General features: G+C 41.0%; 1 protein-coding gene across 13 annotated transcripts in view; it reads right to left on the reverse strand.

Annotated features, from left to right (window-relative positions):
- CREB5 (cAMP responsive element binding protein 5) overlaps nucleotides 1-12,864 on the reverse strand; it is a 430,944-nt gene that overhangs the window by 9,983 nt on the left and 408,097 nt on the right. For 12 of the 13 annotated variants that reach the window (XM_028489955.2, XM_024129515.3, XM_028489949.2 and 9 more), the window contains 2 exons: nucleotides 10,088-10,411; nucleotides 5,479-5,709 (listed from right to left, as the gene is read on the reverse strand). In XM_028489955.2, the coding sequence (XP_028345756.1) occupies nucleotides 5,479-5,709; nucleotides 10,088-10,411 (555 nt within the window). The remainder of the gene's footprint in view (nucleotides 1-5,478; nucleotides 5,710-10,087; nucleotides 10,412-12,864) is intronic. The other variant, XM_028489948.2, reaches the window with a different exon arrangement.

The raw sequence follows: 12,864 nt of genomic DNA on the forward strand, positions 1-12,864 counted from the left end.
GGCGTCTGGGGCCTGTGCTCCGCAACGGGAGAGGCCACAGCAGTGAGAGGCCCGCGTACCGCAAAAAAAAAAAAAAAAAAAAAAAAAAAGTAGGAACCTGGAGAGCACTGTAACAACTGACCATCATTTAAAGATATATGTGAATATGGACATATTTCTTAATGTAATATATTAGTAATTATGTTATTTAGCTATGTTAGGGTTGGAAAATGAATGCCAATTAATATTCTCCATAGACAAGAACAATCAGCCTCCCTCTTGCTTAGATCATGCACACATAAGTACGATACTGATAAGGACTAAAAAAAAGTCTAATGGCCACAGAAGCAACAGAAATTCATGGGGCAGCTTCCAGCAGAAAAAGGAACTCTCAAATGAGAGTTGAGAATAATCGGGTTTGGCTCCCCAAGTTGCCACACCAACCTAGTGTAAAACAAGGTGGTTGGACTAGTTTTCTAGTTACTTCCTGAAAGATAGTTTTTTATTCTATGAATTGCCTTCTATTGAGAATGCTGATTACCTAATAATCTAATGAAGGTCTCCATCTTGATTTTTTATTCACTAGTTAATTGCTTTTGGTATTTTCAAATGGGCTTATATATCAAGTCTTATATTTCCTAAGGGAGCCAGTCCTAGCACATCCTGTACCTCCAAATCTTATCAGGGCAGATTCTAAAGCAACATTTACAGTTTCACTTTTGTGCAAAATTTCAAGTCCATGTACATGTCCAAATTGTGAGAGTCTACAGAGCCTTCATCAGATTCCATAAGGGAGCATTTGGGTTAAAAACAGTCAAGAATCTCTGCCCTAGAGGAAGCGGAGTGAATCATGTATGCTGTGCACATGCATAAACATTCCATATTGATAGAAACTGATAGATATCATTCCATATTGATAGACCGACTGACGTAGGAAATGCACAAATACTAGACTATATTTTAAATAAAAATCCTTTTCAAGATAACATTAATAGAAATCACCTTGAATACATTTTGGAAGAGAAGAACCAGACAGCAAATGTTTCAAAATGCATGAAAGAAATCAAAAGTGGCCTGCAGTTTTAGTAGGGAAATAAAAACCAGGACTTCTGGAGACATTTTCTTATTCTGAATTACCTTGCATTATGAATTGATGCAAATCACCATTTTTTTTTTACTCCCTTGTGTAGGTTGTAATAAACTATAGGTCTTCATATAGAAGCATTTTGCAAAAGCAAAGTATTAATAATAAGTATTGATTCTCTTGCTGAAATCAGCTCTTCATTCTTTTCTTTTTTCTAAACTAGTTTGGGTTTGCTACTCCTAAAAGTTTAGCCATTTAAATAGGGACTGTAAGCGTATAGACGTAGTTAGATTAATCTGTTCTTAAACCCATAAAGTTGCCTTGGGATGAAGTAGCACCCCTATATAGACATTCAACACTGTAATAATATACTTTAAACATGCACTCCAAGAAGTCCCTAATAGCTACATTTTCATTTTGTTAATATGATAAACTCCAAATGCTGCTTTTTTTTTTTTTTTTTTTTTGGATCTTCCTGGACCGGGGCACGAACCTGTGTCCCCTGCATCGGCTGGTGGACTCCCAACCACTGCGCCACCAGGGAAGCCCCCAAATGCTTCTGATGCAAGCAGTAGTCCATGCCAAAAAAATAATCAAAATGAGCCCTGCCACATAGCCCCTCCCTTTTTTTTTTTTTTTTTCTTGTAGATTAACTGAGGCCAGGTTTGGTTCATTCTAAAACAAAGGACTTTCAATTTGCACAGCAACAGTTCCCATCTGGCCTATTCTCTTGCCAAGTCCTAAACCTGAGCTCGTGTGTCTAAAATTTCAGCAGCGACTTAGGCCATGTGTCTTTGCACTGAAAAAGAAAAGCAATTATTTCCGTGGGCGACCAGACGATTTCCGTATCATCTATTGAACACAATCCACTGAGCACCACATTAGCAGTTGATGAATTTAGAGCTGATTTCAGCCACTCTGTCAGTGAAAAGAATGTGGATTCCTTCATAGTTGAAGAACTTTCTAGAATGAAAGATCACAGAGCAGTGGGTTAGGTCAAGAGAAGACTCGCTTGGGTCTTCATCCTACTACTTGCTGGTTGTGTGACTTTCAGGAAGACTCCTCATGTCCCCCGAGACTCAGTTTCTCCCAAATAAAATGTCAGATTGGGTGGTTTCTAATATTTCCCCCAATTCCTATACCTGTGTTGACCTCTTGGGTAGAGATTTGGTGTGAGATGAGGAAATGAAGTCTGGGAGTTTGATTTTGTTTTCTCAGGTCTGATTTTTCCAATCTGAAGCTCTGCAGCCTAACTAGAAGATTTATGCTGGAAAACAACTCAAAAGTGGCAGCTGGCCATCCAGACCTTGGATATTCCTTTTGGCGGGAGTTTGTTTGTGTAGCACCTTCCATTTCTGTTTACTTAAAATTTGGCTCACTGGACCAGCCTCAAGAGAGACAACTTTTTCTTTTGACAAAGGTCCAGTGAGAGGGAAAGGGTCATTCAAAGGTAGCAGAATCTGCACATCCTCTCCAGCATCACATGGCATGACGCAGAGTGCTCGGCATCACAGAAAACATGGAGCCCTTGTGGTTTCTGTCCCTGTGAAGCAAAGCAGTGGTTGGAAAACATCAACAACGTAGTCTTTTCAGAGACCGTCCCTTCCTCAGGCACTGCTTTAACAACCAAAAATACTGGTGCCTGTTGAATGGCCCCAATAGGACTTTTTTTCTGGTTTTCAGGGGCTAGAATTCTAGTATCTCTTATCCTTACCCATTTTGGTTCTAAAAATGTGAAAATTAATAGATTAGGTTTGGGACTTCCCTGGTAGTCCAGTGGTTAAGAATTCGCCTTCCAATGCAGTGGACGCAGGTTCGAGCCCTGGTTGGGGAACTAACATCCCACATGCTGCAGGACAACTAAGCCCGGGCCGCAACTACTGAGCCCGAGTGCCACAACTAGAGAGAAGCCTGCGAGCTGCAACAAAAGATCCCACGTGCCACAACTAAGACCCGACGCAGCCAAAAATAAATAAATAAATAAATAAATAAATAAATAAAAAGTCTCTCTTCTGGCAATAAGCATGTTTTAAAATATACTCTTTTAAAACAGCAGATTAGGTTCTCATAAAGGATATACCTTATATGTTAAGTACCTTATATGTTAAGTGAAAGCTATAACATATATGCATATGTCAAGTCATGAACACATCTGACGTCAAAGTAAACCAGTATCCTCACTTTTCCTGGCTCTCTGCTATGACCCCCTCCATGTCTTCAGGCTCTAGAATGATGGTCAATACCCTGGGGTCATTCTGCAAGGACTCATTTTAGTTAAAACTGATTTAAAAACTTGTCTGCATCTGATTACATGTCAGCTGACTACTCAAGGCTCCTTCATCTAGGTCAGTGGGTCTCACTCAGGGGTAATTTTGCCCCCCACGGGGGACATTTGGTATTGTCTGAACATTTTTCAGTTGTCACAACTTGGGGGTGGGGTAGAGGGTGCTACTGATACCTAGAGGGTAGAGGTCAAGGATACTGCTAAGTATCTACACTGCACAGGAGACAACAAAGAATTACTGAGCCCCAAGGTAATAGTGCTGAGATTGAGAGAACCTGCACCTGTTCATGGTCCTCTTGCAGATCTCAGAACTGGTAGCAAATTCCAGGGGTTCTCACATTTCAGTCATTACAAAACCACTGCTGTGATATTTGCTAGGTCACATACACCAGAACTTTTATTTACTTACCATGTTTGTACAAATTAACTCATTTTTTAATGATTTAGCCTGGTCCTTACCAAAAATATCTCTGAAACTGAAGGTCTCATGTTCTAATTACATTTTTCAGTACACATAAAAATTAAAATATGATTATTATTAATATTAAAAATGCGTACCCATGTCCACCTAAAAGCTTCTCACATACTACTATGCCTGCCAGATTCTAGAATTATAGACTTTCAAGTTAGAGTGGTTTCGGCGGTGTTTGAGTCCAGCCAAACTCTGCGGCTTGATTCCCTTAAAGCACATTTTTGCCAAGTGGTCAGGCAGCTAGTTCTTAGACACTCCAGAGATGGGGAGCTCATTCATTTATTCAACAGATACTGAGTACAGACACTCAGGAACTCTCCATGCTAGACCCAACATTAGAAAAGGGGGTAAGTGGTCGGGGGAGAGGGTAACAAAACAGAGTCTCCAACTTCACACAAGCTTCCTACAAGCTAGCGGGAGGATTTATTATCTTACTTCCCCCATATCTGCTATATACGTTTCTTTCGCATGTCTATCATTAAAAGAATGATAAACTTGGGGCGAGGGGGAGAGTGAACATCCATAAATGATGAGAGTCAGTCCCTGTATAACCCAAACAGTGGCTCCATGTATAACCCAAACTTTCTTTGTATAATTTCAATTTGTACACTGGACGCCCCAAGACCATTTCCACTTAATGGAATTAAATATGCAAATGGGGGTTTGGCACCCTAATTGCTCCTTTCTGAGGATGCCCAGAGGATGGGGGTGAAGGTGACCTATGAACTACTGAGGAGCAGATTCTCCCTATTTTAGACATTCTTTCCCCTCTTCCCTCCACTCTTTAGCCATTATCTCTGCTCCTGGAAGCACTGTATAATCCAGCACTATAATCCACGATTTTTACTTCTATCCCTGGACTGCTTGTCACTTACATAATACTTGCCTTTTCTTCTGCTGGTGAACAGTGCACTCCTTTTTGTGTCAGAACAAATGCCCTGAACTGCATCATGTGTATGGCATGAAGTCCGCTGGAGAAGCTCCAGGTGCTGGACGTTCTCAAAAACTCCTAGAAGTGGCCTTGCTGTAAAATGTCCCCCCACTGAGCCACCCATGGAAAGCAAAAATCATGCAATATTCAAATCTTGTCAAGTTTAAAAATGAGATGGAAACATGCCTTTTCTTATGGAGCAAAATAATAAACACAAACCTCCCTTTTTTCCATTAAACAAAAATATAGATAATCTAGTGTAAACTGAAGCAACCCCCTCACCCAGTGGACATAAAGAGCGGCCTTTCGGTTGAAGATTTATTATGTACAAAAGGCTCTGTAGACATTAGTTCATTTATTCCTCCCAACAACTTTATGAGGTTATTATTCCCATTTTATAGATGAGGAAACTGAGAGCCAGAGAGGTTAAACCCAGCAAGTAGGTACGGAACAAGAGTTTGAACCTCTGTCTGACCAAGCTTCTGCTCCCAGCCCTATAACTTAATTGGGCAGGGTTTCCCTCCTCAGAGCAGACTGATGTAAAACTGAATGGTTGTTTTGTTTTGTAGAGTGTCTCGGAACTAATAAACCTTGAGGAATAAGCCTGCAGTTGCTCTATGGGCTAAGGGGTGGTGTTAGCGCTTAGGTCAACAAGTGCCTGCCGGGGCAGGAAATGCCAATGTTACACAGGGCCTTTGAGTCCTGGGGAGAGAGACAGTGGCCTGCACCTGAAGTTGCATGTTTGTCTGGGTGAGTTCTTCTGCTTTCTTTTCCAGTGACATCACCCAGACCTTCCTCTTCTGTCTGCAGCGGGTGGCGGCTGCCCGGTTCCGTTCCAGAAATTTCCGCCGCCTCTCGTCAGGATCCTCATCCACCACCCTTCGCCGGCGCCCCCCTGTGGGCTGAGGCGGCTGTATTGTCTGGGTGGGCTGCATCTGTTGTGTCGCTGGTGAAACCTGCTGGGAAAGAGAGGGAGGGGGTGATGGGGAGAGAGGAGGAACGGCTGGGTAAGGTGTTGAAATGCAAAACACAGGGAGTCGCTTGTTTCAGTTAGCACATTACACTTGTTTTCTAAGAATGAAGTCAACAATGAAATCACGCTCATGAAGAGGAAAAGCATCACCCCACCATCTTCTATGATATTTTTGGCAAGATACAGGGATGGTCTGCGAAAAGAGAGTCAAGTGGTTTTTTTTCCCCTGACTGGCATTTGGCTGAATCATGATAGAAGAAACATTTTTTTTCTCCTCAGATGTTAAAAATGTTTTATTTAAGGTGCCTTGTAAAATCTGAAAGTGCCAATGTATGGCAACGGGTGAAAACAGAGGTCAGGGTGACTGTCACCCTACTGATGAGTCTTCTGTCATCTGCAGGAAACTCCTTCTGGGCAGGTTGTGAATGCCTTTCATACTAATGGTGTCAAAACCATGTTCCTAGAACACACCTCTGGGACAGCACTGCCATTGTGACTCCTATCAAAAGAACCCCGTGAAGCCTGGAAAGCAGCTGAAATCCTTTTGTCGCAATTTCACAGTTCTTACTGCAAATGCCTAGCTGGACCTGCAAACTCCAAATGGGCCTGTCTCCTCCTCAGAGCTTGACCAAGGCTGAGGGAGTTACAGGAGATGGTGAGTGGGTGAATTTCTAGGTGATTGGGAAGCGGGGCCTTTGAAAGTCCATCCTGATGCAGCAGTGAGCCCTGTTAATACACCGTGTCTGTTGACAGGGAGGGGTGGTTGTATATACTTGCATTATAAGGAAATTCTAGGAGTGGCAAAGCACTTTATTAAAAAAGTTTTATTATGCTTATAGATTCCTTGTAAGGTCTGCATGGGGCTCAACAACATCTAAGGTTTTAGGGACTCCCACACATACAGCTTTATTTCCCTTCATATAGCAGACACTCAGCACCTAGTGAAATTTCCATGACTGACTGTTTATGAGTCTGGACACCTAATGCTTCCCTAATGCACTTCACTCCTTCCCTTTTCTTCATTCTCAATAAAGGGTGTTGTTGTTGTTTTTTTCCTCCCTCTCATTGCTCAGTCACTCAGGCTTATGGCTATAATACCTATAAAGTTGTTTTACAAGAGGCATTTAACCTGCAGAAATAACAGGCAAAAAGTTTTAAAAATGAAACCCAGCCACCTTTTCTACCACATTCCAACCCTATGATTGAAATCAATCAGAACGACTGTAATTGCACTAATAATGGCTCCTGGTTGACATCAGCTGACTGATGATGATATATTTTAATCCTAAACTCTATCAAACCCTACATGACTAACTGAAAAAGAATCAGGCTCAGGACTGAGGTTAGATTGCATCTCAGTAATTTTGTTTAAAGCAAAGACATTTTCTAAAACTGTTTATTGGCAATTCCTTTCCTCCGAATCACAGAGGAATAACAAAATAAATTGTCTAAGATCTTACTCACCAGAGAGGCTGATGAAGATGTATTCCTTGTTATTGGCAAACGTTTAGCACTAGTCATGTCAGATGCAGTAACTTCTGAGCTAACCACCGCAAAGCAAAGCACTAGGAAAGAAGCTGCTAACCTGGCTATTTTTGCATTCTGTCGGGGTGGGGTGGGAGGGATCAATTGGGAGTATGGGATTAACAGGCAAAAAATGAATGAAATAAATTCATTTCATTTTTTTGTATGAATTAGTGATCTCTCACTGCCAGCCCTAGACAAGACTCTCAAGTAGGCAAAACTGGGTTTTAATCTCCACTGCAGGGACCTCTCTTTCAATACTATATTCTACCACGCTAACGTTTAACAAACCTTTATCCCCTGATGCTTCTCCTCTGCCTTTACCCAAAGGGGTAAGTTACATGGTGGTTTCAGGTACAGTCCAGGTTCAGGGTCAAGGTGTGGTTTGGTTATGAGAAATTCCTGGTGGCCAAGGAGTGATACCAGGACTCTGAAGTCATCCTTATATGCAAAAGAATCGCAAGAAGCCAGGAGAAATTGAAAATGCAACCCTAAGACCAGAATTTGTGTCTCTGATAATTATTGTTACCTATCATTATCTTTTAAAAATAGCATTCTGTCGGGGTGGGGTGGGAGGGATAAATTGGGAGTATGGGATTAACAGAGGCACACTACCATACATAAAATAGATAAACAAGAAGGATTTACTGTATAGCGCAGGGAACTATATTCATTGTTCTTGTAATAAACTATAATGGAAAAGAATAAAAAAGAATATAGATATATACATACATATGCATAACCAAATCACTTTGCTGTACACCTGAAACTAACACAATATTATAAACCAACTATACTTCAATAAAGTAAATAGAATGGCATTATGTTGACACAGATGCTCTGAAAATTTTGATCAAAAATAATTAACTGTAATTTCAAAATGACAGAGTTTATTCCAAGTCCTCTTAGAATCTCAGAGTTGGATGACCTTAATAAACTTCTACTTCTATTGTTCTGACAATCATACAATTAGGCCACATGACAAGAATCTCAATATCAAGCAAGTTAATACAGTTAACAGTGGCATTTTGAATATGGCCTAAATGATCTTGTTCAAATTTCAACAAGACCAACCTGGACTCTTTCTTTTTAGTAGCATAGGATAAAAAAGCAACTTTGTGCGGCCGATTATAAAGGCAATTAACTGATTGCATATACAATTAGCCACTTACTGACTCGAGATGGAGGGCAACTGGCTAATTCATAATTAGCTAATGAATGGCTTTTATATTTAACGAACTGTTCAGCTTGTCTGTGAAGTAACTCGCTCACAAATGCAACCAAAACTTGATGCGATCCAGTTTTTAAAAAAATAAGTAGACATGTGAATCTATCTGCCTATCTTTGACCTTGTATTATAGTTTACTTTTTCCCTTCTAAATATCTATCCTACTATGGCACATGACTAAAAAGGTGCTTTGGATAGCATTTTATTGCTAAACTACTTGCTAAGCTTCTATCACATTATTCGGTTTGGAATTAATCATGGCTATCATGTACTGAAAACTGTGCCAAAAGCCGAACATTCTCTTATTTAATACTCCTAAGGATCTATGAGCTTGGTCTATTGTCACTCCATTTTACAGATGGGAAAACTGAGGCTTAGAGAGGTTCATCTACTGACCACAGTCATACAACAAGTAAGGTGGGAAAAGAATGAAAGTTTTCTCACTCCAAAGCCTACACTCTTATTTGCTATATACAATACCTCTAACAACTTTGCAAAAGTAAGCTTAGCTAATAAATAAGCTTATCTACTGAATGGAGAGTTGCTTATGGATAACACATTTTGTGGATGGCTGTCCAGGTTTGGTGTGTGTTTGAGGGGGTGGTGCAAGATCTCTGAAAGCTGCCTGGTGAGAGGTACAGAGGCAGACAATGGAGGAGACAGTGAATAAGTGTGATCCCAAGCTTCTGACACCATTCTGACCCAGCTGGTTGGAACCTGGCAGTTTGAATGGGTGGAGGGAACTGACAAAGGTCTTCCCACTTGAAGGTCCAAAATGTCTAGGACTAGCCATGCTCCTAGACATGCCCTTCATCCACTTACTAAAACTCGCTTGGGTACATGGACCCGCCTCTCTTCTTGGGCTGGGTGACGTAACGTCTGCCAGATCCCCCGACCCTCTTCCAGTTGCGTCTAAATGCTGGCTTTCTTTCTAGCCACTCCTGGTGACTTTCCACCACTGGGATTTGGCCTTCCTCTTGAACTGATCATCTACAGAGCTTGGCTCTCTGCCTGCTCCCTCCAACACATTTCTCACTGGGTGGGATGAGTCACCTTTCTTTACCATTTACACAGCACCTTACACCCTAACATCCATTACCGGGCCTCTTTGTCTGCCTGAAATCGTTACTCTTTATATTTTTAACATTTACTGTTATTCAGACGATTGGCCATTGTATTTAACTTCCATTTTACAGGTGACAAAATTGAGTCTCTATGATATTATAAAGTACTGCAGCTAGAACCATGGTTAGAATTAACTTATTTTTCTCATCCTTTATTCACATCTTTCTTTAAAGCTTAAATTCTTAATCCTCCATTGGTGTTACTTTTTTAGGGTTAACTCTATAACACACCGCAAAAATAGATTTTGGAGAACTTGAAGCTTACGTTTGCCCCTAGAAACTAAACCTGATATTTACCTTATTAGTTATAGAAACTATGATCTGGTAGGGTCTTACGGGTAACCATTACCTCTTAGGAAATGAACAGAGCCCCCCAGAGTGTCAGACAGAACACCTGGGCTTGTCAAACAAGGTTGCTGCCAATGAGCCCCACGTTTGAGCTTGTACTGTTAACGAGAAGGGAGAAAGAGATGATGAAAAAGGTCTACCTGTGCTTGGTTGCCGGAGTGCAGGGGTGGGTGTGGCGAGGTCTGGTGATGTGCCGGGTGTGCATGAAGGTGGGAGTGGGAGTGATGATGTGGGTGGTTCTGCTGGTGATGGGGCTGAGGATGAGGATGGTGTGCTGGGTGCTGGTGCTGGTGCGGGTAGGGGTGATGGGCTGGCAGTGTCTGGTGCTGATGTGGGTGTGAGTGCATGTGATGGTGTGGTGTCTGGTCCTGACGGGACCCCATCATTTCCATCATGTGTCCCATGGTGTTCATATTCCCATTTGACATGGCAGCAGGGTGGTGAGTCAACGCAGCCTTCAACCTCTGAAACAGAACAAAACAACAGGGGACAACTGAGGTCAGTCATGTACACAATAGGGATTGTAAATCAAAATGACTCATATTTTCGATTTTATAATATTTTATGGTACTATTGTTAACATTTTTTTTACTGGTAGCAGTATGACTTTTATATTAATTTCAAATTTTCATATATATTATGGTAGGTAGAAGTATCAATGTCAGCCATGAATGTTAATTAATTCAACTGTCACGGGAAATGAGCAGGATACCCTCGATATTCTGCTAAAAGGTATTTCCTACTATCCGGTTGTTAATCATATCCTACTGACAGCCAAATGCAAGTATAAACCAAATGTAACCATTCAATGTGATAATGCCACTGAACAAAGGGCCCATCTGATATGGCACTGTGTTTTATGATGAGTCATAAGAATAAAAGATTTTTGCCTCTCAAAAGATTTCTCAGACCCAAAGAGGAAACGAAATAACTTCAAATTTTGGAATACAGGAACAGAACTAATGTTAAGTCTTCAAATTAGATTAGAAATCCATAACTTTTTGAGTCAATATGTAGATCTTTCCATTTGTTACTATGATACTTCTCACAGTCCCTTTAATAATCTAATTTTCTCATATAATAACGTTCTTCTGACTTTGGGAAGGAAATGAGGAAAGTAGAAGAATATGGACCACTGCACTCCTACAGCGTCTTTGATGACTACATCACAGGCCAGGTACGTCCAACACAAAAGCATCATCCATCAATAAGCAAACAGACATGCACACAAATAACTTCTCCCTGAATCTGATCTCTAAGCAGGGCTCAGAAAGCTTTTCTATAAAAAGTCAGATAGTAAATATTTTCCTCATTGCATGTCTTAAGTTCTCTCACAACTACTCAACTCAGCCCTTTTAGCACAAAAACAGCTGTATACAGTATGTAAACAAATGACTATGCTGTGTTCCAATACAACTTGACTTAGGGACAGGATATCTGAATTTCATATAACTTTCACATGACACGAAATGCTATTCTACTTTTGATATTTTTCCATCATTTTAAAATGTAAAAACCATTTTTAGCTCCTGTGCTGTGCAAAATTAGGCAGTGGGCCAGATTTAAAGAATCAGTTGGTGGGGAGGACCTTCAAGATGGTGGAGGAGTAAGACGTGGAGATCACCTTCCTCCCCACAAATACATCAAAAATGCATCTACATGTGGAACAGCTCCTACAGAACACCTACTGAATGCTGGCAGAAGACCTCAGACCTCCCAAAAGAACAGACGCCAGGGGGTGACCTACATGCAGAGGTGGGGCCAAATCCAAAGCTGAACCCCAGGGGCTGTGCGAACAAAGAAGAGAAAGGGAAATCTCTCCCAGCAGCCTCAGGAGCAGCGGATTAAATCTCCACAACCAACTTGATGTACCCTGCATCTGTGGAATACCTGAATAGACAACAAATCATTCCAAAACTGAGGCAGTGGACTTTGGGAGCAACTGTAGACTTGGGATTTGCTTTCTGCGTCTAATTTGTTTCTAGCTTTATGTTTATCTTAGTTTAGTATTTAGAACTTATTATCATTGGTAGATTTGTTTATTGATTTGGTTGCTCTTATAGTTTTTAGCGCTTGTTATCATTGGTGGATTTGTTTATTGGTTTTGTTGCTCTATTCTTTTTTTTAAATTACTTTATTTTTTAATTTTAATAATTTATTTTTTATTTTTTATTTTAATAACTTTATTTTATTTTTCTTTCTTTCTTTTTTTTTTTTTTCTTTTCTCCCTTTTCTTCTGAGCCATGTGGCTGACAGGGTCTTGGTGCTCTGGCCAGATGTCAGGCCTGAGCCTCTGAGGTGGGAGAGCCGAGTACAGGACATTGGTCCACCAGAGACCTCCCAGCCTCTCGTAATATCAATCGATGAGAGCTCTCCCAGAGATCTCTGTCTCAATGCTAAGACCCAGCTCCACTCAATGACCAACAAGCTCCAGTGCTGGACACCCCATGCCAAACAACTAGCAAGACAGGAACACAACCCCACCCATTAGCAGAGAGGCTGCCTAAAATCATAATAAGTTCACAGACAGCCCAAAACACACCACCAGACATGGTCCTGCCCACCAGAAAGACAAGATCCCGCCTCATCCACCAGAACACAGGCATCAGTCCCCTCCAACAGGAAGCCTACACAACACACTGAACCAACCGTACTCACTGGGGGCAGACACAAAAAACAACGGGAACTACGAACTTGCAGCCTGTGAAAAGCAGACCCCAAACACAGTAAGTTAAGTAAAATGAGAAGATAGAGAAATACACAGAAGATGAAGGAGCAAGGTAAAAACCCAGCAGAACAAACAAGTGAAGAGGAAATAAGCAGTCTACCTGAAAAAGAATTCAGAGTAATGAGAGTAAAGATGATCCAAAATCTTGGAAATAGAATGGAGAAAATACAAGAAACGTTTAACAAGGAC

The sequence above is a fragment of the Physeter macrocephalus genome, chromosome 5 (genome assembly GCF_002837175.3).
Source record: "Physeter macrocephalus isolate SW-GA chromosome 5, ASM283717v5, whole genome shotgun sequence".
Classification (NCBI taxonomy): domain Eukaryota; kingdom Metazoa; phylum Chordata; class Mammalia; order Artiodactyla; family Physeteridae; genus Physeter; species Physeter macrocephalus.